A 25,354-nucleotide genomic window follows, 5' to 3' on the forward strand; every position below is an offset into this window, starting at 1 on the left:
AACCATAAGGTTCTATTTATAATGCATAGAACTTATATTACAATGAGAATCCTAATCCTAATTGGAAGCAAATCTAAATCCTAATCAAATAGGTAATTAACAAAATCTCTCCACCAAGCAAAGGGATCCAACCAATAAATCAAATCCTAAGTTGCACAAACATGGACATGGATACTGCAGCACTCGACACGGTAAATTTCAAAAAATAAGGACACGGAAACAGCTAGAACATAGTGATTAAAATATGATAAATACTACATATCTTTAAAACAAGAGGAATGCTAACTATTTTGGACTAGGATTCTCTCCCCTCCTCATTTCATCCCCTTCCCTCCCATCCTCTTACATTTTGTATTTTGTCTTTCTCTTTCTATATAAAATTAATATAAAATGTTGACGTGGATTAATCGTAATCGTTTAAATAAGAAGAGAGTGAAGGGGAGAAGAAAAAAGAAAAGAGAGAATAATACTCCAACTATTTTCCCAATTTACCTTCCTTTTTGTGCCTTCGCCGCTCATCTCTATTGACATGTAGAATACACTTAACACAATTCGGCACATTAAACTAAAAAGTTAATGTTATAAATTACAATTTCTATTTTTTCCTCTATACCCTTAGAGCAACTCCACCCTTGGAGCCTCCCCCCAGGCAATCCACTATTCAATCCACAATGTGAACAGTAACTGTCATAATGAATAGTAGCTGCCTTTTGCATCTTCACCGTTGCACTTGAATAGCCCTGGCAATAGGCAATAAAATATTATTAATTTTTTTTATACAAAATAATACTAAATAAATTTATTTGTAATTTTGGATAAGATATTTTAAATCGTTCTTGTTGCGCCACGTGTTATTTACCCAAAACAACTATTATTGGTCATAGATTTCGATAAGATTTTTATCCAATGTCATCGTGCCACGTGTCGTTATCTTTTCAGAATCTTTGAGGATAGATTTCGATCAGATTTTAAATCGTTCTCGCTGCGCCACGTGTCATTATCCGAAAAGATAATTATTGGTGATGGATTTCGATAGGATTTTTATTCAATGTCGTCGTGTCACGTGTCGTTATCTTTTCAGAATCTTTGAGGATAGATTTCGATTAGATTTTAAATCGTTCTCGTTGTGCCACGTGTCATTATCCGAAAAAGATAATTATTGGTGATGGATCTCGATAAGATTTTTATCTAATGCCGTCGTGCCACGTGTCGTTATCTTTTCAGAATCTTTTAGGATAGATGTCGATCAGATTTTAAATTGTTCTCGTTGCGCCACGCGTCATTATTCGAAAAGATAATTATTGGTGATGGATTTCGATAAGATTTTTATCCAATGCCGTCGTGTCACGTGTCGTTATCTTTTTAAGAATTTTTTAGGATAGATTTCGATCAGATTTGTAACGAATGACAGCATGCCACGTGGCACTATCTACAACCTAATCATTTCAGATATTTTTTTCGGATTTTTTACAATTTTTAAATTTTTTTTATTCAAATTATTAATATATGCCGTTGGATTTAAAAAAAATTAAAAAGATTGTGCCACGTGTCACAACGGTAACTTTTCTTAATTTTAAAACTATTTTTTTTAATTTATAAAGTAGATTAATATCAACCGTTGATCTCAGATCGAACGGTTGATATTAAATCAGTTTTGTTTTTATTACCGTTTCAAATCGGACAGCTCATATTAAAGAGCCGTTGAGATTGAACGGACCGTGGGAAGCCACGTGGCTTCTCAACGGTCACCTGCTGAAACTGGCGCGCGGGCCCCGTGCCCTGTAAAGCTGTCGGCTGACACGCCCCCACTCGCGAGTGAGGGGCACGCGCCTGACACAAAAAAAATAAAAAAAGGACCGACGCCAGGCTTGGCGTCAGCCTGACGTCACACCCACCTCGGGTTGCAGGGCTGGCAATCCTCCATGGGCCTGGCCCTCGGGCTCCCACCTTCACTTGGGCTGCCCAACGCTGGAGCCCTATCCACCGGCCCTCGGGCCCTTTCCGTTCGCCTGTCCCCCGAGCAACGACCAAGGGTGGAGTTGCTCTTATAGTTAATTTAAAAAAATAAAAAACATGATAAAATATTAAAATTTGGGACCCACCAACTAAAACTCTCGTCCTCTACCTCTTTCCCAATCTCTCTCCTCTGTTTTCCTCCTCGAGCAGCTGCTATGGCTCAACACCCAAAATCCAAATTTGAATAGGTGTGCATGTAGATATCATGCAGGTGTCCCAATTGACGATATAGGTATGCAAACATGTCTGAAGTCGCGATTGTTTGAGGTGAAAACATGGAGTTTAGGGATTAGGGTTAGGAAGTGGACGACGGGCTAAGTCCAGAAGGCTGAGGAATTGGTAGGCGGCGTCTCGCCTGAAACAGTGACCGTGTCCAAATCGTGTCCAGACATGTGTCTAGGGCGTGTTGGTGTGCTGGACACTCCGACACTTCCGGGCTTTAGAGTGTCCACGCAACATAGGTCAAATTCAAACCTAAATATGACACCTAAATGAAATAAGTAACACAAACTTAATTTCAACATTATAATTTTGAATTGTAACTCACAACAGAAAATAACACAGCAAATAATCAAAATCATGGCAACTTGGAAATTTAAAACCCCACTAACCAACGAACTACATTTTCACCATTCTCCTAAATCTTATCTAACGTGCCTTAAATTCACTCTGTTGTGGAGATTGAATTGAAAGGTTTTCTAGTTTCACTAGCTTATAAAAAAATTACATACTAATTTAGGAAAACCTCATTTCCTTTTCGTCTTAGGACTAGGTTTGCATTGAGACGACTCTTCAATTCAGATTATATATGTACTTGCCGCACGCATGTAGTTTTTTTTCTTCAAACATATGAAAAGTTGTTATGTTTGCTATACAATTACCTCTTCCAGCCTTGGAACATAAAAAGTTCGTCAAGTGCAATAGAAATAAATTTCAATTAAATAAAATCTCATGCTAGCACACGAATTTTTAATTATAACCTCACATAAATATAAAATGCATATAAATCTCTTAAATGTTGATAGTCATTACAACTTATAATATGTTGAGACCTATAATATGTGTATAGTAATGTCTCTAAATAACCTATAATAAGTTGACATTTGTGAAATAAATAAATTAATAATTAAAAGATACATGGTCGGTTCGGATTAGTTTTGGTCGGTTTTAAAAGTATCAAAACCGAACCAAACCAAAAGTAAATCAATTCGTTTCGTATTTTAAATTGTTTGACATTTTTCCTTGGTTAAAACCAAACCAAATCGACCAATATGGTTTTGGATCAATCAGTTCAATATCCACTCCTATCCAAAATAAATAGAAAACGAAGAAAATAATTTATATGAGAATATTTAGGGTACGAACATGTACTAAATGTAAATATTGTAGAAGGCCATATTAGATGGTGTATTAGACAAATCAGATAATGTAGTAGAATTCTTATAAGACAAAATTATAAGGACATTACAAATTTATAAAGAAAAGTCTTAAGACTAGAAAGGATTTTTGCAGCTTTTTTCATCCGTGCCGTTGTTCGTGGTCGTTGGTTTTTTCTGTTCTCGTGGGGGAAGGTGTGATTGGCACATCTAACTATTCCTAGCAAAAAGCGGTAATGCCATCTATTTTAGCAAACCAAGGGAGACCCAAGCAGCAAGAACAAGAGAGGATCTTGCCGATTCTGATTAACTTGAGAAAAACAGGGAAAATTATACTTGAAACATTTATTATTGTGTGTGGACCACGGGCATTGCTCCATATTTATATTGAACCGGACTTTAATTATAGGGTAATGCTAATGAGATTAAATTTGTAAACTAAATGACATGAAAATTGATTATTTGATTATTACTTAGCATTGATAAACAAGTCCATTTCCTATTGATGACACATCATTTGGTTTGCAAATTTTGTCTACAAATTTAGTCTTTCTAGCGTTACACTAAAGAGAAATGCAATTTTTTTTTTAAGTTTTAAAATTATATAGAACTTTTCATACTATATGATATCCACACTTTTGGCTAAATCCGTTGAGATCATCAGAACGCGAGACTTTTATCCCATATTTTATAAAAATACCATTGGTAACATCTTTAAGGGTAGCCTACCTAGTTTTCAAACATGTTTAGTAACATGTCTAGATATTTTAGATGATTCACTCAAAATCGCAGTGTGAGAAGTGAGATTTGTGAATGCTTATAATACATTACGAATTCTATCCACGTCCCTCGAATTGGAGAGGTTTCATAGTGCACTTTAAGCATTCACAAATCTCACATTTCTCTCTGAGATTTTAAAGAATTTCGCTCAAAATAAATTAAACCCCTTCAAAATCCATAAATTTAGACAAACCAATCAAGACTTCAAAATCAACATCAACCCATAAAAGCGATCTCACAATTCCACAATGTCATGGATAAATCCAATTATATCATTAGTATCCTCTCATGTGACAAATTCCCACTTGCTTTGTAACAACTTTACTGAAATTATTCAATTCAATGATGGAAAATTTCAAAGAGATATTGATAGTTTAATTATAAATAAGATATGTGTAGAGAATAAGCTGAGTGTGGAAAGAGATTATATGAGTTCAAATAAAAAGACATTTGTCTAGGAGATAAAAATTGTGTGTAATTATCTTTTTTATATTCACTTATCACTGTAAAAGAAAAAGAAAAAAAAAAGAGAAAAAAAAGACCAAAACTCGAAGTCTATAAGTCAGTCAACGCAACAATATCACAATTCCACAGACGCTACATTTATAATGGCCCGAAGAATTTAATGGCAACCCCAGAGATCACGTAGTCAAGCCACCAACACCTGATGCCCTTTTGATAGAAGCAAGCCCGACAAATCTGGTCAATCCCGGACTTCTAGCAAAGTCTAATTATTCTGTGTAATCATATCTTTCACATCATATTTTCTTGTATACTTGTACACCAACTGTTGTTGCTCAATTTCAAGAAAACCCATACACTAGAATATGATACTTATTCTCCTCCTATTCTGCTGTCCAAGTTCATATCATGGAATTCAAGCATTGACTGTTGTTCTTGGTTCGGTGTTACTTGCAGTACTAATGGACATGTTGATGGTCTTGACATTAGCAGCCAATCTATCTCCGGTGGGATTGACAATTCGAGCAGTCTCTTTGATCTTCAACAGCTTCAAAGCATCAATTTAGCGGATAATGGATTTATTGATGGCTCTTGCTTTCAATCTGCAATAGGGAAGCTTACAAACTTGAGGTACCTAAATTTATCATATAGCTCTAATTACTTCGAGGGGAAAATTCCAGATGAGATTTCACAATTAACAAGGTTGGCTGTCTTTGATATTTCTCAAACTTACAATGTTGGGTGGCCACTTGAGAGCCCGAATTTAAGCATGCTCTTTCACAACCTCACAGATCTCATGGAGCTACATCTTGATGGTGTGAATATATCAGCACAGGGGATTAAGTGGTGTCAAGCGATATCATTGAACTTGCCTGACACTCTTCTTTCAGGTCCTGTTGTTCAATCCCTCGCTAAGCTTCAGTCTCTATCCGAAATTCAATTGGACAAAAGTCTCTTAGAGAAATGGAGGACTGCTGATTGCTTGTCTTCAAGACACCGGGAGTGAAACAGGACAACGATCAAGAAAAAGAGGAACAAGTAGTGATGAACAAAGTTTTCATTTTTGGTAGTGATAAATGACAGTGTACTAAATTAGGAAAACCTCAAAATATGTAAAACATATAATCACATTTTTTTCGTACTAACTTAAAGTAAAGATTATAACGGTGAAGAAAACATATCAAACTTTACATTTCAACTGCAGGGTAACAGATGCAAAACTCGAATTCAGCATAATACTAGAACACCATGTTTTGGTTTAACAGAGAGGACAAATGCAAAATCCTACAGATCTGTTATTTCATATTGTGGACTAGCAACAACAACAACAACAACAAAACCTTTTCCCACTAAGTGGGGTCGGCTATATGAATCCTAGAACGCCATTGCGCTCGGTTTTGTGTCATGTCCTCCGTTAGATCCAAGTACTCTAAGTCTTTTCTTAGGGTCTCTTCCAAAGTTTTTCTAGGTCTTCCTCTACCCCTTCGGCCTTGAACCTCTGTCCCGTAGTCACATCTTCGAACTGGAGCGTCAGTAGGCCTTCTTTGCACATGTCCAAACCACCGTAACCGATTTTCTCTCATCCTTCCTTCAATTTCGGCTACTCCTACTTTACCTCGGATATCCTCATTCCTAATCTTATCCTTTCTCGTGTGCCCACACATCCAACGAAGCATCCTCATTTCCGCTACACCCATTTTGTGTACGTGTTGATGCTTCACCGCCCAACATTTTGTGCCATACAGCATCGTCGGCCTTATTGCCGTCCTATAAAATTTTCCCTTGAGCGTTAGTGGCATACGACGGTCACACAACACGCCGGATGCACTCTTCCACTTCATCCATCCAGCTTGTATTCTATGGTTGAGGTCTCCATCTAATTCTCCGTTCTTTTGCAAGATAGATCCTAGGTAGCGAAAACGGTCGCTCTTTGGTATTTTCTGATCTCCGATCCTCACCCCTAACTCATTTTGGCCTCCATTTGCACTGAACTTGCACTCCAAATATTCTGAATTTGATCGGCTTATGCAAAGACCTTTAGATTCCAACACTTCTCTCCAAAGGTTAAGGTTCGCCTTCCTGAGTTTCATCTATCAATTTGCGAAAAGCATACACCAAGGAATATCATCTTGAATATGTCCTGTTAACTCATCCATTACCAACGCAAAAAGGTAAGGACTTAAGGATTGTTGATGCACAAAATCAGTGAGGACTTTGGTACAACATAAAGTATTAAGTTTGTGATCTTCGCTAGATTGCTCCGGTCATTAGTGTGGATAAGTATGTAAATAGATAGAGATAGGAAAGCAAACACAAGATGTACGTGGTTCACCCAGATTGGCTACGTCCACGGAGTAGAAGGGTTCTCATTAATTATGAAGGGTTTACACAAGTACATAGGTTCAAGCTCTTTTTTAGTGAGTACAAGTGAATGATTTAGTACAAATGACATTAGGAAATATTGTGGGAGAATGATCTCCTTTTATAGAAGAGAGTTTCTAGCCTTGTTCTGACATTGACACGTGTCGTGTTGTGATTGGCTTCCGATGTTGGCACGTGTCGCGCTATGATTGGTTTCTGATGTCGACACGTGTCGCTCTGTGATTGGCCTCTTGGTTGGAGGGAAACTCTTTTGGGTCCTTGACGGTATAACGTTGACCGGTGCTCGGTAGTTTCGGGATTGGTCAAGTATGAAGTGCTCCCCTAAGTTCCCGAGTGAGGGAAGCTCCTCGGTTGGGGACTTGCAAGATCCAAGCCGCTAAGTAATCACGAAACTTCTAAGTACTGAAGTGTGGTATCGTTTTCACTTGCCTTATTTGTCTCATAGGTAGATGTGACATCTTCTCTGGAAGTACTCTTCCTCTATCCAGGGATGGTATCTTTAACTGGTGGAGATGCACAAGGTAATGTATCAATTTCACTTGAAGCTTACTTGTAGTTTCAGGCTTGGTCAAACACGATACAAACCATGTAGTAGGAGTCCCCCAAGTCGCCGAGCTAGGGGATCTGCTGAAAGAGGTGACATACAAGGTAAGCAACCAGAGCTCCAAGCAATCAGTCCCAGATCAGAAGTTTGATTTCGAGTTCCGGCTGATTGTTCTCATTCTCCTTATCTTGCAGGCAGCATGAAGGATAAATAGATGATATGAGATACTTTTGCTTTTGAAGAAGTAACTTTCCACAGGCTTATTCTTGAACTGGGCTGGAGGATTTTCTGGTTTCCTCCAGAGTATAAGGCCGACTGAAGAATTTGAGGGTCAAAACAAGTCCATCAAATCTAGAGTACGTTCGACCCTGCTGATATGGGATACTTTTGCTATTGACAAATTAGTGAATGTATCGGCACGTGTTCTGTTATGCTTGTGTCCACATGCTTCCTTGTATCCTTCTCACTTGCCCTATCTGTTCCTCAGGCATATGTGGTATCTTCTCTAGAAGCATAAGATGTTGAAGATGAGTACTCGAGAGCAATGCCAGGTAAGTAATCAGGTAAGGGGTTCCAGGCAGTCAGTTCCTGACTGGAAGCTTGATTCCAAGTGCTGACTGATTGCTCTATTTCTCCTTGTCTTGCAGGTAAAAACAAGGCCAAAGGAAAAGACAGGGAAAAAGCATGATATGGGATACTCTTGCTTTTAACCCTGATGATATGAGATATTCTTGCTCTGGTGTAGCTTGTTTGCAGATGTATTATCGGGGGGGGGGGGGGAAAGAAAGTTGAGTATTTCAAGAGGCTTCGTTGGGAGTGCCCTCTCAGATATAAGGAAGGGTTGAGCATTTTTGCAGGTCTGCCTGTCCGTTGAGGATGGAGGTCGACATATATAGGAGTCTCCCTAACAACAAGTAGTAATGCTATTCCTTTACCCTGCTTAGTCATAGCACTGTAGTGGGAGCTGCCAGCTTCACGTGTTTTAACTCTGTCAGAGCACTTTGAAAAAGTGGTCTGTGGTATCTGGAAAGTTGATGTTGCGTGCGAATATTACAGACAAGCTTTATTCAAGGAGATTTGGCTCTCGAAGTTGAGAAAACGGTGCCTCTTCGGTTTTCGAACAAGCAATCCTGTCGGGGATCTGGCTATCGAGATTCGGAGAACGGTGCCTCTTCGATTTTTGAGAAAGCAATCCTGCTGGGAGTCTGGCTCTCGAGATTCAGAGAGCGGTGTCTCTTCGATTTTTGAGAAAGTAATCATGTTGGGAGTCTGGCTCTCGAGATTCGGAGGGCGGTACCTCTTCGATTTTGGAGCAAGCAATCTTGTTGGGAGTGTTTTCTCGAATGTGAGTAAAGGTTGGGCATGCTTGCTAGTCTACCTTGCCACGGAGCACAAAGGTTGACACACAGGGACTTTCCAATTATCCAGCAGTGGTGCTGTTTCTTTACTCTTGTGGGTAATAATATGGTAGCTAGACCTTCAAAATTTATGTGTCTAAACTTTGTTAGTGTTGTTTCTTTGCTATTCTTTTACCCTTCTTGGTCATAGCGATGTAGTGGGAGCTGCAAGCTTCACGTGTCTAAACTTTGTCAGAGATCTTTGGCAAAGTTATCTGTGGTACCCATGAGCTGATGTTGCGTGTGGAAAGTGGATGATTGAACAATAAGATTCACGTGCTTTCTACTTCACCAGAAATCTTCGACAGAATGCCCGTAATTTCCGTAAAGCTGAGTGTGCATGTGACAGGTGCTGACAAGGCTGAAAAAACAGGTGCCTCTTCGATTTATGAGATCGGCCCTCGTGGTCTCTGAGCAACCCAGCTTTTGAGAAAGTAAGCGCTTCTTTGATTTCTGATATCGGCCTTCGTGGTCTTTGAGCAGCCCATCTTTTGAGAAAGCAAACGTCTCTTCGATTTATGAGATCGACCCTCGTGGTCTCTGACCAGCCCAGCTTTTGAGAAAGCAAACGCCTCTTCGATTTCTGAGCAGGCGCCTCTTCGATTTCTGAAGCTCCGTCGAGTGCAGATTTTTATAGAGGTTGGCATTAAGTTCCAAATCACACTTTAATCTCCACCAGTAGAAGCTTCATTCTTGCACTTCTAAGATCTTGATTTGTCCGATCTTTTCTCTCTTCAACACCTTTGAAAATGTCTGGCCCCTTCGACCGTCGTTTTAACTTAAACCTTGTTGAAGAGGCAGCCACGCCTTCTCCAGACAACATATGGCGCCCATCTTTCTTATCCCCTACTGGTCCTCTTATCGTTAGGGATTTCATGATGAAGAATGATATAACCGCTGCGGTGGTGGCTAGGAACCTTCTCACTCCCAAAGATAACATACTATTTTCCAAACGGTCTGATGAGTTGGCTGTTAAGGATTCTCTGGCTCTCAGTGTTCAGTGTGCAGGTTCTGTGTCTAATATGGCCCAAAGCCTATTTGCTCGAACCCGCCAAGTTGAATCATTGGCGGCTAAAGTGATGAGTCTCAAACAGGATATTAGAGGGCTCAAGCATGAGAATAAACAGTTGCACCGGCTCGCACATGACTATGCTACAAACATGAAGAGGAAGCTTGACCAGATGAAGGAATCTGATGGTCAGATTTTACTTGATCATCAGAGGTTTGTGGGTTTGTTCCAAAGGCATTTATTACCTTCGTCTTCTGGGGCTATACCGCGTAATGAAGCTCCAAATGATCAACCTCTGATGCCTCCACTTTCTAGGGTTCTGTCCAGTACTGAAGTTCCGAATGATCACCCTCTGGTGCCTTCTCTTTCTGGAGCTCTACCGACTGCTGAGACTTCTCCTAAGCAACCTTTGTGAAGGCTCCCTCTTGTTTGTTTATTTTGACTCATGTATATGTACATATTTGTAATTTATCGGAAATATCAATAAATAAGTTTTGCTTCATTTCAACGTATTGTGTTAAATACACCAAAACCTTCTTCACTAAGTTCTTTGAATTTTTCTTTTGTTGAAGCTTGTATGTTGAAGCTTTGTGGTTGAAGCTTGTATGTTGAAGCTTTGTGAGTGGAGCATGTAGGTTGAGGTAGTATTCCCTTAATTTCCCGAGTGAGAAAAACTTCTCGGTTGGAGACTTGAAAAATCCAAGTCACTGAGTGGGGTCGGCTATATGAATCTTAGAACGCCATTGTGCTCGGTCCTGTGTCATGTCCTTCGTTAGATCCAAGTACTCTAAGTCTTTGCTTAGAGTCTCTTCCAAAGTTTTCCTAGGTCTTCCTCTACCCCTTCGGCCCTGAACCTCTGTCCCGTAGTCGCATCGTCTAACTGGAGCGTCAGTATGCCTTCTTTGCACATGTCCAAACCACCGTAACCGATTTTCTCTCAGCTTTCCTACAATTTCGGCTACTCCTACTTTACCTCGGATATCCTCATTCCTAATCTTATCCTTTCTCGTGTGCCTACACATCCAACGAAGCATCCTCATTTCCGCTACACCCATTTTGTGTACGTGTTGATGCTTCACCGCCCAACATTCTGTGCCATACAGCATCGCCGACCTTATTGCCGTCCTATAAAATTTTCCCTTGAGCTTCAGTGGCATACGGCGGTCACACAACACGCCGGATGCACTTTTCCACTTCATCCATCTAGCTTGTATTCTATGGTTGAGATCTCCATCTAATTCTCCGTTCTTTTGCAAGATAGATCCTAGGTAGCGAAAGCAGTCGCTATTTGGTATTTCCTGATCTCCGATCCTCACCCCTAACTCATTTTGGCCTCCATTTGCACTGAACTTGCACTCCATATATCCTGTCTTTGATCGGCTTAGGCGAAGACCTTTAGATTCCAACACTTCTCTCCAAAGGTTAAGCTTCACATTTACCCTTTCCTGAGTTTCATCTATCAACACTATATCGTCTGCGAAAAGCATACACCAAGGAATATCATCTTGAATATGTCCTATTAACTCATCCATTACCAACGCAAAAGGGTAAGGACTTAAGGATGAGCCTTGATGTAATCCTATAGTTATGGGGAAGCTTTCGGTTTGTCCTTCATGAGTTCTTACGGTAGTCTTTGCTCCTTCATACATATCCTTTATAGCTTGGATATATGCTACTCGTACTTCTTTCTTCTTTAAAATCCTCCAAAGAATGTCTCTTGGGACCCTATCATACGCTTTTTCCAAATCTATAAAGATCATGTGTAAATCCTTTTTCCCATCTCTATATCTTTCCATTAATCTTCGTAAGAGATAGATTGTCTCCATGGTTGAGCGTCATGGCATGAACCCGAATTGGTTGTCCGAAACCGGTGTCTCTTGCCTCAATCTATGCTCAATGACTCTCTCCCAGAGCTTCATTGTATGACTCATTAGCTTAATACCCCTATAGTTCATGCAATTTTGTACGTCGCCCTTATTCTTGTAGATAGGCACCAAAGTGCCCTTATTCTTGTGGACTAGCACTGCAACAAAATATTTACATGTATATTGTATAGTATTTCTAATGCTTACACAACATTAGCTATTAAATTGCAGTGTAAGCCTCCTCCTGAATGAAGCTGAGTGATATCTCCCACAAATGTGAAGAACTTGCTGGAGTCAATGTTTTTCTCTGAAGCTTTAGCCCTTACCAAAGACAAAATCTTTTATTTATGACCCATGTCCACTAGAACAAGTCTAGCATTTCCAAGCTTATTTACAAATTCTATAACTTTCTCGACAATAATATTATGTCAAATTGAAAATTTGCTGTTGATATGGAGGGAAATGCCAGAGTGGCGGAATCGTTTAGAGAAACATCACTGCCAACAGAGCCTACAAATAGCTCTTCACCTTCCTTTGACTCCTTACCAAAATTTTCAGACAATGAACCTGTTCCCTTCGAAGAGGTTTCCTTTTCTTCAGTAATTCGAGAAGCATTAGAATCGGGTACACTCTTCAAAGTGGATTCAGTATTTGCAGGACCATCTGTTTTCTTTAAGAACCTCATTATCCCTAGTTGTACTTTCGCACAGGTGTTCTTCTGATCAAAATAACCACTGGGAAGTGTATCCAACGGACCAAGTCCACTATATGCATCAACGGCAGATTGAACATCACTCTCACTTTGGCAACAAGTGATTCTAGCAAACCCTTCACTCAGTTTAGGCAGTTCTTTCTTCTGCAGCATTCTATTCACAACCGCAGCAACTCTCCCACCTTGCACGTTTCCCTCGTGGCCCGTTCTCTTCATAGACCGCGATATACAAAGCTTGGCAGGAAGATCAAGCACCACAACATGAACATCAACCGGGGTACTACCACCAAGCTTCACAAACTCACCCCTTTGTTCTTTCTCCAGATTATACCTATTTATAAAAACACTCTTCCCGTCCTTCAATGCATCCATTGCACTCTCAATACACTGCGCTCTCGTTCTGGCTTTACCATTTTTTATAGTATCCTACAAAAACATAAAACATGAGAACCTAACAGCATAAAAACAATAACCTATATGAAAAGCAATCCGGAGTATCCAGAGTATCATATGAATTACTGAAAATACTAATCTTGAGCTCACTGAGCCATTTCATCGAACATATGGTGTGCACATAGATATGCCTGGCAAACTCGAACCAAAGTGCAAGCGGAGGAGGAGCGCATGACATGCTCACAGAAGGTGGAGTTTCCGCTTCCGGGCGCACCCACCAATATTACTACGACGGGCTTTTCTTGCTTTTCTCCCCTGTCAAAAGTGCATACAGGTTTTTTTTAAGGGAACTTTAACGAAAAGTGCTCGGTACTATTTATTTTAACAAAAAACTATATTTTTACACTAAAAAGTCAATCATGTACTATTTACTTTACCTTTTATTTTGTCCTTTATCGTTAAAACTCAAAATTTTCAAATAATTTTCATTAGTTTTTTTTTTTTTAATGGAAGGTGACGACGACCCATAATTATTAAACGCAGAGTTTTAGAGAAAAGGCCATACCTTTGGTTGATTCGTCGATATCCATGTCCATATTTTGGGAGACTCTGACCTAGTTTGGGAGTGAGGTGCTTAAAAAAAAGCACCCATGAAAAAAAGCTGTGTGGGTTTTAGGTGTTTGGTAAACTGAAAAAAATGGGTTTATTTTGGAAGCTGCTGTGAGAATAAGCTGAAATCAAAGGAAAAAGCTGAAGCTGGTATTTGTAGCTTTGGAAAACTGGTTTTTTTTCAAAGCACACGGAGCTACAGTGCTTCTTTAATGAAAAGACCCACTATTAGACTGCTTTTTTTTCCAAAAGCACTTTTACAAAAAAGTTTACCAAACACTCTGCTGATTTATTTCACAGCCGCTTATTCTCACAGCACAGCCGCTTATTCTCACAGCAGCTTTTTTTCAAAGCACAACAATACCAAACCAGCCCTCTGTAGGGCACGTTTGAATTAAGGGCTGAAAACCAACGATTTCTTCTTCCACTGGGCTAGCAAACAATTACGACTCTCACGAGCAAAATCCCAGTTACGATTCTCACGGGCACTATCCATATTTGGATTGAGGGCCTTTCTTAGGATATTATTAGCCCCGGTTCAAGGCCATCCAAAATTAAGATGGGTATGGGGCCGTTTGATTCGGTTTGACAATGAACATATAACTGAATCAATTAATATTTAACGGGTTGGTTTGGTTCGATTTTGAACAATATGAACATTCAATCGAACTAAACTAAATCATAGTTAATTGGTTTGATTCGGTTTTGTTTGGTCGGTTTATGCTTATTCAACATAAAAATAAAAAACTTTTAACGTTTCAAGAGTTTTAATCTTCTAAACATCTAGACATTTCACACATTCTGATTCAATTGAAAGATTACATTTTTTTGGAACATAAAAAGTTCGTCAAGTTGAATAGAAATAAGTTTCAATTAAATAGCAAACAATTTATTAATTTTAACCTCACATAAGTATATAATACATATAAATCTCCTAAATGTTGATAGTCATTGTAACTCATAATATGTTGAGACTTATAATATGTGTATTGTAAGATCTCTTAATAACCTATAATAAGTTGACATGTGTAATCAATAATTACAAAAATACATGGTCGGTTTGGTTTGATTTTAGTCAATTTCAATAATATCAAAACTGAACAAAAAGTAAATCAGTTCGATTCGGCTTTTAAATCGTTTGACTTTTTTCTTGTTCAAAACCAAACCAAATCAACCAATATGCTTTGGGTTGGTCAATTTGTTTGTTTGGTTGGTTGATGCCCACCCCTATCCAATATCTATCTATTCTATTAAGAGAAGAGGCATTGTCAACTTTTTGCCCCCTTTTTTCCTATTTTGCCCTCACTTTTGATACACAATGTTGACGTGATGAGGGCAAAATTGTAATTTTGTACCTTTTGAACTTTTTCCCTTTTTTCCTATTTTGCCCTCACTTTTGATACACAATATTTACATAAGGAGGGCAAAATAGTAATTTTGTATCAAAATATTTACATAAGATAAAAAATATGCACTTCTTAAGAGAAATTGTCCCACCATCATTTTTTCATACACATAAGTGAAATCATGATGTTTTTTTGGATAGTTTGAATGAACTGAAGCGGTTGCACTTGAGGAGAACGTTTGAGGAGGTGGACGGTTGAAGAGGCTTTAATTTTGTACCTTTTGACAAAATGATAATCATATCCCTATTTTTCCTATTTGACCCTCATTTTTTGAGAAAATGACAATCATATATCTATTTTACCTACGACAAAACAGTAATTACGTAATATTAAGAAAAAATATGCACTTATTAAGAGAAATTGTTCACACACACAAAGAGTGTGCTCTCTGCTAGTAAATAGAAAAAAGAAGAAAATAATTTACACGAAAATATACAACGTTATGAGCACATATTAAATACAAATAATCTAGAAAGCCATGTAGATGGTGTCTTAGAAAAATCGGATAATGTAACGAGTCAGCCAACTGTGTGAGGTTGGATGGGGTGTATTAGACAACTCAGATAAAGTAGTAGAATTCTTTAAATGTTTAATGAATTCCCTCAAAATCGCAAGAAAGAATGTGAGATTTGTGAAGCTTAAAACATATTATGAATTGTGTCAATTCCCTCGGATTAGAGAAATTTCGCAATGCTTTTTAATTATTCACAAATCTCACATTTCTCCTTGAGATTTTGAAGCATTTCACTAAAAAATTTACACGAAAATATTTAAAAATCAAACTCAACCGAATTATTAAAAGCAATCTCACAATTCCACAATGTCATGAATAAATCCAACTATATCAATTAGTATCTCTCATGTGACAAATTTCCACTTGCATTGTATTACCTAGAGGTTATTGTAAATTTGTAATTAAGGTTTTGTCAAGGACTTACCTACGCTCATGGCCACACAAAAATATGACCTAACCCAAAACTACATTGAATTCTTTACACCTGCTGTCGACGAATGCGTCGTAGTGGCAATGCTATTTCGACGTTCTGAAACTTTGCACGAAAAAATATTATCAATGATTGAAATGATCGAAGTAGGTATCATATGAGAATCCCTCGTTCCTACAATTGATATAATCTCCTCTCTTTATCTCTCTCGCCATTACTCTCAGATCCTTCACCTCCACTCCCTTCCTCGTCCTCCTCTTCTCAGCCACAAAGGGTTGAACCCATCGCCTCCAGAAGCTACTCCAAACCCCCTAATTTTATCCCAAACCCAAAGAAGCCCTGAAATCCCAATTCGGTTTCACGGAATCGGGGTGGCCCGCTAGTCAAACAGCAGTTTGTGAAGAAATCTGGGGTGGCCCGTTATTATATGTACCAACACAACCACTGCCATTGAGAAGAAGATGCCTCGTGCAGAGTAGTTTGGGATATCTATGCAGCTCACAAAAGAAGAAAATCCCAACTCTCGGGCTGAGAGGTAACTGGGATTTGTTCTTCTGGGTCCATTTTTAGGGTTAGGGTTTTTTTTTTTCGCTTTCTGCTAAGAAGAGTAAAATGGACAAGGAATGCAAATCCCCTACCGATCTATGATACATGAATGAGATCAAAATCCCCCAATCAGGGCACTTATGAGCAGTGTTAATATTAGTTCATGAAAATTATAATAGATAATTTTATTAATTGGATTGCAAATTATTTAGAATATGTTTGGATGGAGACTTTCTAAATTATCACAGAATTTTAAATGACGGGAATTACAATTGACAGTAATTAAAATCCCGTTAATTGAAATTTCATCGTTTGGATGTTGGATACATAGAAATTACAAAATGACGGGAATTCCAAATTTCATAGTTTGGATATTCTCTAGAATTTGTATTAAATAGAGGAATACAAATTTGAATAAAAACGTTAAACTGGTTATAAATCATCAAGCTTAAAGTCATCAAACAAAAATGAGACATTAGTTGTATTCCAAGCGCCCAGCTCGACCAAGTAGGCCTACCATGCAAGTGTAATGATCAGCTGTTGGAACAACATCATAGTACTTCTCCATGGTTGCAAATAACTGCTGACCTTAATCAACAATACCGGCATGGCTGCAAGCTGTCAGCACTCCTATAAAAGTAACTTTGTTAGGTCTTATCTCAGTCGTCAACATCTCATGAAATAATTCTATCGCTGCACTTGCACGACCGTGCATTGCAAACCCCAAAATCATTGAGCTATAAGAAAATACGTTTCTTTCCTTCACTCCCTGAAAAACCTTGAATGCATTATCCAAGCTTCCACACTTGGAGTACGTATCTATCAATGCAGAACCCACAAGAACATTTTCAGTAGGACCAAAACCGGATATCTCAGCAATGTCTCGAACCCAATTAGCATACTTAGATGCACCTAATTGTGCACAAGCCGAAATGAGACCAACCAACGTAATCTCATCAGTCCTTACACCAGCACATTACATTCTCTCAAAGTAATCCAACGCATATCTTGGATGGGCATTCTGAGCATAACCATTAACCATTGCAGTCCACGCCACCATATCTTTTGCAAGCAACCCCTTAAACAACTCCCGAGCTGATTCCATATATCCCCAACCTTGGTATAAGCAACTATCAACTCAGTCCAAGAAAAAACATCCCTCTCAGGCATTTCATCAGTTTGCGTCAAAATGATACATCAACAAGACATTAGTTAAAATCAGAATAAATTTTCCAACAATTAATAGCTGCAATAATGTGATGAGTCTGCAATAATATGATAAAGTTGATTGAAGTAGAAAAATCCCAATAAAGCACACTTGCAAATGTCTACAACATCAGTATTTTCCATACCTATTTGAATATATGAACAAAGATATATTGTGACATGCAACAACAGTTATGGGATATGCAACTTTCTGTTTTAACCAAAAGAGTAGCCAAACAAGTCACATTCAAATCAAGGAACTTTCTAAATTAACACCAAAGGCCATTAAAATCATCATTTTCAATCTTTCAATTACTGCTTCGGTGGCTGAACAAAATCATCATTTTCATATTGCTGCTTCTGCTTGTCATACATCATAATTAAAGATATTCGGTAGCGACTAGGAGAAGCTAGATATGTTTTGACGGGATATGCGCTAGAAAGTCATATGCTTTTTTGGATTGAGGTGCTATCAAACTAGCTATTTCTATCTAAAGATTATCAAACCAGCTATTCTGAGTTCTGCAGCAACTCCTGTTGGCTAATTAAGTGACAGTTGATTAAAATTATATCACTGATCACAAGTGTAAACCACAACGAGTACAATGCACTGAGTCCAACTCTAAAAGGCAACTCAACTCAACCAACACACAAAAGATAGAGATATCCAACTAATTTCTTGAGTTACTACAAAACTAGTAGTAAGCATCACCGGGAAACTTCATAAAAATTGGAACAATTTCACAAGTCTGCTATTCTCTACAACCGCTGCTCAAGCTAATCAACATTCATAACAAGCAAGTCTAAGCACGCCAATACAATTTGGGTAAGAGCATTTCCTAACTAAACATATAATTGTGATTAATATATAAAACCCTGTTCTAAAACCAATATCTTTCCCCTTTTTTTCCTTACGATAATAAGCACACCAAACATATGACTATCACCAAAATTCACAATAGCTATAAAGAGTACACCCAAAAAGCTTAAAATAATTCAAGAATGAAGAGAGAAGAGAGAAGAGGCTGACCTAGAACGAAGGAAGAAGATGAAGCACGAGCAAGAATCCCTTAGAAGATTGGTGAGTTATAACAGAGAGAAGCCCTTTTTACTGTGAACTTTGGCGCTAATCATCCCAGTTTGGCGCCCTAATCATGAAATTTGGCGCCTGCAAGATTTCCATCCGATGGATTTGGGATTCTCTCCGTTGTTGGAATTGTGAAATTCTACCTATTTAGGCGGAAATTAAACTCGGTAATCTTCATCCCCAATTTCCCCCTTTTTTTTCCCGTGGAAATTGCCATTTCTCTCTCAGCAAGGTTCCCAAACGTGGGAAAACTGCTTTCCCATCCTAATTCCCTAGTTTAAGTGAAATTCTGTTTTATTTTACTGTATCCAAACAGTGTTAGTGAATTGAAGGATACTCGGAGATTTGAGCTATTGGGTTTTTGTTTTGTTTAAAAGACTCGGATTGAACTTCTGAAATTAGTTAGGTGAAGAATTTGACAGAAATATGTTTTTTTCTCTCTTAATTTTCAAACTTTGGATTTGATTGAGGATCATCTTAAGGGAGGGAGGGATGAATTACTATTTTATAATTGATGATATATAAATAATAAATTGAGTTCCCTAATTTTTCTGTTGTAGGTGAGGAAAGCACCGAGCCTGTGGCAGCATGCACCAGCTCAACTGGAGGTCGAAGGTTGCGTTCTCATGGCAAAAAGCAAAAGTGAAGGACTCTAAGGGGGGTGTATTCAATTGGGATTTTGAGGGATTTTAATTTTTTTAATGAATTTAGGGGTATTCAATCAGGATATTAAGTGATTCTCTAAAATTCAATGTGTATTCAATCAGGATTTTAAGACAGTTTATTAAAATCCTTAGAAATCCGGGTGTATTCAATTAGAATTTTAAAGAAGTTTATAACATTCCAGGTGTATTCAATTAGAGTTTGAATATAAAGAATTTGGAAAAGTTGAGGAATTAGAGGGAATTGGAGATATTTTGTAGTGTATTTTAAGCATCCACAAATCTCACCTCTCCCCATGAGAGTTCGAGGGAATTGAATCAAAATTTTACACGAAATCTGTACAAATCATTTAGGGGGGTGTATTCAATTGAGAATGTGAGAGATTTTAATGGATTTATAAATCCATGGATGTTTATAGAGTTTAATTGATTTGTAGAGATTCCATATAAAATTTTGATTCAATTCCCTCGAAATCTCATGGGAAGATGTGAGATTTGTGGATACTTAAAATACACTACGAAATTTTTCCAATTCCCTCTAATTCCTCAACTTTCTCAAATTCTTTAAAATCAATTTCTAATTGAATACACCTGGAATGTTATAAACTTCTTTAAAATCTTAATTGAATACACCTGGATTTCTAAGGATTTTAATAAACTATTTTAAAATTCTAATTGAATACACCTAGAATTTAAGAGAATCACTTAAAATCCTGATTGAATACCCCTAGATTCATTAAAAGAATTAAAATCCCTTAAAATCCCAATTGAATACACCTCCCTTAAACTCTATAAAAATCTATAGATTTATAAATCCATTACAATCTCTCAAATTCCCAATTGAATACACCCCCATATAAGCTTCCAGAATGTCAAATTTGTAAAACTTTCGGTTGTTGTGGCAAGTTTTGTTGTAGTGTGTGTGTGTGTGTGTCCATCATCATGTCATTGGAATCATATGTTTGAATTTGGATTTGGAATGGTTTTTCTGATGTTTCTATTTTTTGTATATTATAATTCAGTGCAGGTTTGCGTTGGATATAGGATAGTCATGGATCGGTTCGAAGCTCGGCAAATGATAGTTTCAGATCTTGATCTTACAATGGTAGGTTCTGTAACTGGTTTTTTCATCGTAGGTTTTGTAATCTGAATAATATAAATTAGGGTTTTTTGGTTAGTGTCCTATTAGTGAAGAAAGGATGATTCTTTTTGTTATCATGCATATTTAAGCTCTGCTTAATTGAAGTTAAATTTCCAGTTTTTAGGTTCGATTTCAAGTCTTGAACTTTGAATTTGTCTATATGTAGCTCAGCTGAAGCTATCTACGTCGTAGTTTAAAGTATTTGTATTGGTAATTATGTGTTTAAGTTGCGCAAATTGAGTTGCCCCAATGTCTTTTGTGTGCAATTTGGTGTAGAAAAGTGGGTTTTGATGTTTTGGCATGCATTGGAAAAAAATAAAAAAAAGAAATTGGTTTTCGCTCAATGCATCTTAAAATACGGTTTATTAAATTGGGTTCATGATATATGGGTGGTAGCACATTAGCGACGTCGACTCCTGCAAGGAAGAGGTTGATGAGAGACTTCAAGAGGCTGCAATAGGACCTGCCTGCAGGGGTTAGCGGGGCGCCCTAGGATAACAATATAATGCTGTAGAATGTTGTTATAATGGAGTAAGTTGGAAAAATGCAGTGCATAAAAGAAATCTATTGTTGTTTTCTCTTCTATTATGCAACATTAATATTTCATTTTTTTCGTTAGGAGATGCAGTAATTTGGAAAAATGCTTATATTTCTTATTTTTGGAACTCTTTATCTCATTGTTTCTTGAGTAGTTTTCTGGAAGTAAGAAAAGATGGGCATTTGTAAGTCCTATCAATTTCAATTTTTATTTTTCTTGCTTTTATTTTAGTTTCTTAGTACTAATTTTAATTTTTGGTGTATTTTTTATGATGGTTGTCAAACGATGTTGTTTTCACAGGTTTGATCATGTATATAAGCATCTGATAGTAAATACATGCAAAGTGCTTCACAATTGAAAAGAAGTAGAATGGTATTTTCAGGTAATTGTCGAGATTTTTGTTGATCCCCTTTTGTCGTGATGCCAATTTACGGTTCTTATCATGTAAATTGGTTGACTAAAATGTTAGTGTATGAAAAAAGGTTGTTGATGTTGCTGGTTCTTTTTTGTAATTGATTTAAGAGTTGCCTATTGTATTCTTAAGCATAATGTCTGACTGCTAATGATATATTCTATTGCTTTCTATAGCTGCCAGTGCCTAAACCTCCAACAAAATGGAAACTTTTGCCAAAGCAAAAGGTAAATCATTACTGCATGAGCCAAACAACACCTTTCCTCTGTTTTTTTTTTTTTACTTTCTTCTTCCCCCCTTCAAGGCTTTGTTTTGGTTCTCATATGTGGCCATTTGGTCATTGAGAAATGTAGTTGGATTTAAGATTTTGAGAAATTGGAACATCCTTAGGAAAATGACAGAATTTGGGATTGGACCTATCAAGTTGTTATAAGAAAAGTCATAGGTATCAACGGACATGATTGCTATCCGTTTGAATTTTGTTACAATAATTTCCCTTGAGCATAATGGTTGCACGGAATTCGTTTTGTGATGATTCAATTTTGGGTTTGAAAAAATGCTCACTGTTTGAAATTTGAAATTCTGTTGATTTTCCATTCAGGTTGAACAAAAATATCTCCAAGATCCCCATTTTTTTAATGGCGCTATTAAGGTAAATTTTCTTTATCCTTCTTGCAGATTAATTTTCAATGGATTACGTCTTCTGAGTAGTATACAAGTCGGACATTGTATGTTTGAGAAAGTTTATGGTGTATAGTTTATGCATAAGTTTATTTAGGGAATGGCATATAACCGTATATGGAGCTTCATGGTGCATGCACTGGAAATTTTATGATTTATGATTTATTTTCAATTTCCCTCCTGTAGTTGTTTTATGTATGGTGGATGAATTGAATTTGGAAGGAAAGCAACTCAATGGTTGTCTTTTTCTTTTTTATTTATTGCAAGAATGCTACTAGAAGAATGGCAAATTGTATCATATGACTGTCATTGAAGATTTATCTTGAATCTGGACAGGTTTTTGTCAATTGTTATTTACCAAGGTTGTGACTGTTCGTGCTGGCACCAAAATAAAGTTTGTAGAAGGTTGCTGACCGATGATAAAAGGTAGCTTGCAATTTTTATTTTAATGAATCTTATTAAATGCATTTGAGTACCACATAAATTTACTCAATTATTTTAGCAATTAGGAAAATCACTCTCTTCACTAAAACCGTTATTCATTTACATTAACAACTTTTATTTTTCCAAATTGTAACAGAGAAGCATGTATATCATGAAAAATAAGAGACAGAAGTTCTGAAGTGACGACTAAGGAAGTTTAGAAGTGTAATATAGTTGTAAACAGGAATGTAAACCAAGGATGAAAAATGTTAATATAATTCTGATTCTGGATGACTCATTTGCGAATTTTATCTGAATTTGAATAATTTTTTATCTGGGTGTACAGTTACATCTGTGATTTGTTGTTTATGTGGTAAAAAAAAAGATGGCTTTATACTTTTTTATGAGACTTAATTTTGAGTTTTAAATTTGAGTTCTCATGCAAGAAGAAAGGCCACTTGAGTTTTAAGTTCCCATATATTTTCATTGTTTCATTTATACATCTGTTGGAGGATTGGAGGGGATTGAGAGGCAGATGAGTGAGATTTCTGATGATTACACAAAAATAAATGGTCTCTCACATCTTGAACCAGATTAATCCGGGTTTGGCAGGTATGAATAATTCCAGCCTTTTTTTAGAGGAACTATGCTTTCCATATCAATCAGAATATTATGTTATTAGAAGCAATTACATAGAAGTAGGCCAACTAAAATGGCTGGACAGAAAAAATGGTCCTAATTGTTCACTCTCTAATGATATTGGCAAGTAACATTGATTGTTCTAATCGCTGGCAGTGCTTCTGTTTTCCATAATGTAAGCCCAAGATTATGCAATGGTGCTCAATTTGGATTTGTTGCATAGCTAGAAAGATGATCTTGCAGTAATTGTTGAAGACAGTTATATGCCAAGGTATTGATTCTTACGAATCCCAATTTAAAAATCAGTCAAATTTATATATATTTTGCATCATTATAATTAGTCTACTTGGGTTAGCTTAAGATTAGAGAGAACATTCTACTACACAGGGGAATAAATCTTTCTTATAGCATGCATATCCATATATAGCAAGCAAAGTTTCACTTCGTTGGTTCTTAGGCACTAGACCGTCTTTCCTTTAGCTTATAATTAGCTGCTCATGAATTCTTGGCATCTTATTTTCTTCTTCTTATTGGGGTGTTTTACAGCACCGTATATTTTTTCAAGGAGCTTCCTCAATTTGTTGTCAAGGCTGGTTCAATTTTAAGTAATATTTATGGTGTAGATTGGGAAAACAAAGTTGAGGTATTAATTTTTCAGAGATAGTTTATGCTTGAAATTAGCCATGTTTTTATGTCTTCCAACATTTTGTCTTCTTGGAGTTACTCAGTCCTGTACTCATGATTTGAGTTCTTAATTTTTCACGCAAAAGAGTTGCATGCAAAAGTTGTGTATTTGAGCCTGTTAAGTGAGAGTTCTTTCTTTTGCGAATTGTGAATACATTTTTGCAATTGCATTGGGTCCAGTCAGTGTGCCCCTCCCTCCATTCCCCATGGTATTCTTTTTTTTTTTTTTTTTTTTTTCAGTCAATCAGAGCAGACCACACATATTTCATCTAATTACGATACTCCTAATAACCTAATCATCCACCGTCAAAACATTTCCAATTTATTTACTAATTTTAATTTTGGCTTTTAAATTTGGGTTCTGGTTTTTAATATTTATATTTTTGTCCAAATTTGATGGTATGAAAGGGTTCGATGATTTCTGATTGTATAAAAAAGTTGTGTGGTTCAAAAGATGATAGCATTTTGTGAATTAGGAAGCAGTTGCTAAGTGAGGATTCTCCGTTTCCCTTTGGATAGAAAATAATTAAGTGAAAATGCATTGATTTGGTTTTAATTTTCCTGATTTCTTCATCATGTGTATTAAACTAAAGTGAAATGCCTATTTCGGCGTATGTATATTAAACTCAACTAAATGGAAATGTTCATTACATTGCATGTGGTGTGTACTTTGTGTTTTACAGACCTATGCTTTCTGTGCTAATTTTTTATTGTTGTTGGTGTAAATATTTATATTAAGTACTAGCAAACATAGTGTTTTTGCTCTTGCAAGGGAATTGTCTTTTTTCCCCGGTACTTTTACAAGGATTTAGAATGGGAGTAAGTGTGTTGCTAATTGTTATGTTCAATAGAAATATAGACATGCATGATGGAACCGATCACATATTTGGACCCTATTCTTGGAAGATGATTGCATTATTAAATAAACTGCATATAATTTGGGTTGGGTTAGATCTATATGTTGGTTTAGAATGTAGACAGTTTTGATTACAGTGCTGGGAGAAATTGACACTATTCAACTTTCCTTTGGATAAGTTCATACCACTTCAGGCAAGTACTTAATTTAATTAAACTAATTAGGGGAGTATGAAGTCGAGTTCATTTTTCTGTTTCTTTAGTTCTTGCCATGATAATCTATTATTTTACTTTTTCACTCTATTTTACAGATTTGTTCGAAATCTTTCAGGAAGAAAGAATGAGGCGGTTAAAGCGCAAAATGAAAGTTTACTTTTATGCTGCTAGGCTGGATTACCAGGTGAAATTTTCATTTCAAGATATATACATATGTTCCCGACTTTTTTAGTACTTAGGACAGAAATTTGAGTTTTAGCATCACAACTATATGTCCATAGACACATGATGCAAATTGGGCTCACACGAATGTCAAAGTTAAAATGGCATGAGTTAAAGTTCACTTGTACAGTTGAATGTTCTCTTTGG

General features: G+C 37.0%; 4 protein-coding genes across 5 annotated transcripts in view; 2 read left to right on the forward strand and 2 right to left on the reverse strand.

The window, feature by feature from the left end:
- The window catches only part of LOC126618598 (transcription factor bHLH140), a 65,493-nt gene extending 52,246 nt beyond the window's left edge, over positions 1-13,247 (reverse strand). Inside the window, exon 1 of the mRNA XM_050286713.1 lies at positions 13,211-13,247. The gene's annotated coding sequence lies outside the window, so the exon portion shown is untranslated. The remainder of the gene's footprint in view (positions 1-13,210) is intronic.
- On the forward strand, positions 162-5,640 carry LOC126618245 (receptor-like protein Cf-9). The gene is made up of 3 exons (XM_050286301.1): positions 162-191; positions 4,894-5,263; positions 5,378-5,640. Exons 1-3 carry the CDS (start codon positions 162-164, stop codon positions 5,638-5,640), a joined length of 663 nt encoding a protein of 220 aa, XP_050142258.1.
- LOC126618608 (transcription factor bHLH140-like) lies at positions 12,074-13,199 on the reverse strand. Its single transcript, XM_050286722.1, has one exon. It carries the CDS (start codon positions 12,913-12,915, stop codon positions 12,232-12,234), a length of 684 nt encoding a protein of 227 aa, XP_050142679.1. The 5' UTR covers positions 12,916-13,199; the 3' UTR covers positions 12,074-12,231.
- Positions 13,248-20,259: 7,012 nt separating the features above from the next.
- The window catches only part of LOC126618596 (receptor-like protein 7), a 76,329-nt gene continuing 71,234 nt past the window's right edge, over positions 20,260-25,354 (forward strand). For both annotated transcript variants that reach the window (XM_050286709.1, XM_050286708.1), the window contains exons 1-9: positions 20,260-20,501; positions 20,934-21,259; positions 21,376-21,457; positions 21,664-21,714; positions 22,089-22,139; positions 22,505-22,594; positions 22,749-23,203; positions 23,411-23,501; positions 24,885-25,169. The gene's annotated coding sequence lies outside the window, so the exon portion shown is untranslated. The remainder of the gene's footprint in view (positions 20,502-20,933; positions 21,260-21,375; positions 21,458-21,663; positions 21,715-22,088; positions 22,140-22,504; positions 22,595-22,748; positions 23,204-23,410; positions 23,502-24,884; positions 25,170-25,354) is intronic.

The sequence above is a fragment of the Malus sylvestris genome, chromosome 4 (assembly GCF_916048215.2).
Source record: "Malus sylvestris chromosome 4, drMalSylv7.2, whole genome shotgun sequence".
NCBI lineage: Eukaryota > Viridiplantae > Streptophyta > Magnoliopsida > Rosales > Rosaceae > Malus > Malus sylvestris.

Excerpts from the sequence above, each read along its gene's own strand:
- LOC126618245 (XM_050286301.1), top strand. The coding sequence starts at position 162 with ATGGACATGGATACTGCAGCACTCGACACG. Across the intron at positions 192-4,893 it reads ATACTGCAGCACTCGACACG|CAAAGTCTAATTATTCTGTG; the intron begins GTAAATTTCAAA and ends CCGGACTTCTAG. Across the intron at positions 5,264-5,377 it reads AGGGAAGCTTACAAACTTGA|GGCCACTTGAGAGCCCGAAT; the intron begins GGTACCTAAATT and ends ACAATGTTGGGT.
- LOC126618608 (XM_050286722.1), bottom strand. The coding sequence starts at position 12,915 with ATGGATGCATTGAAGGACGGGAAGAGTGTTTTTATAAATAGGTATAAT.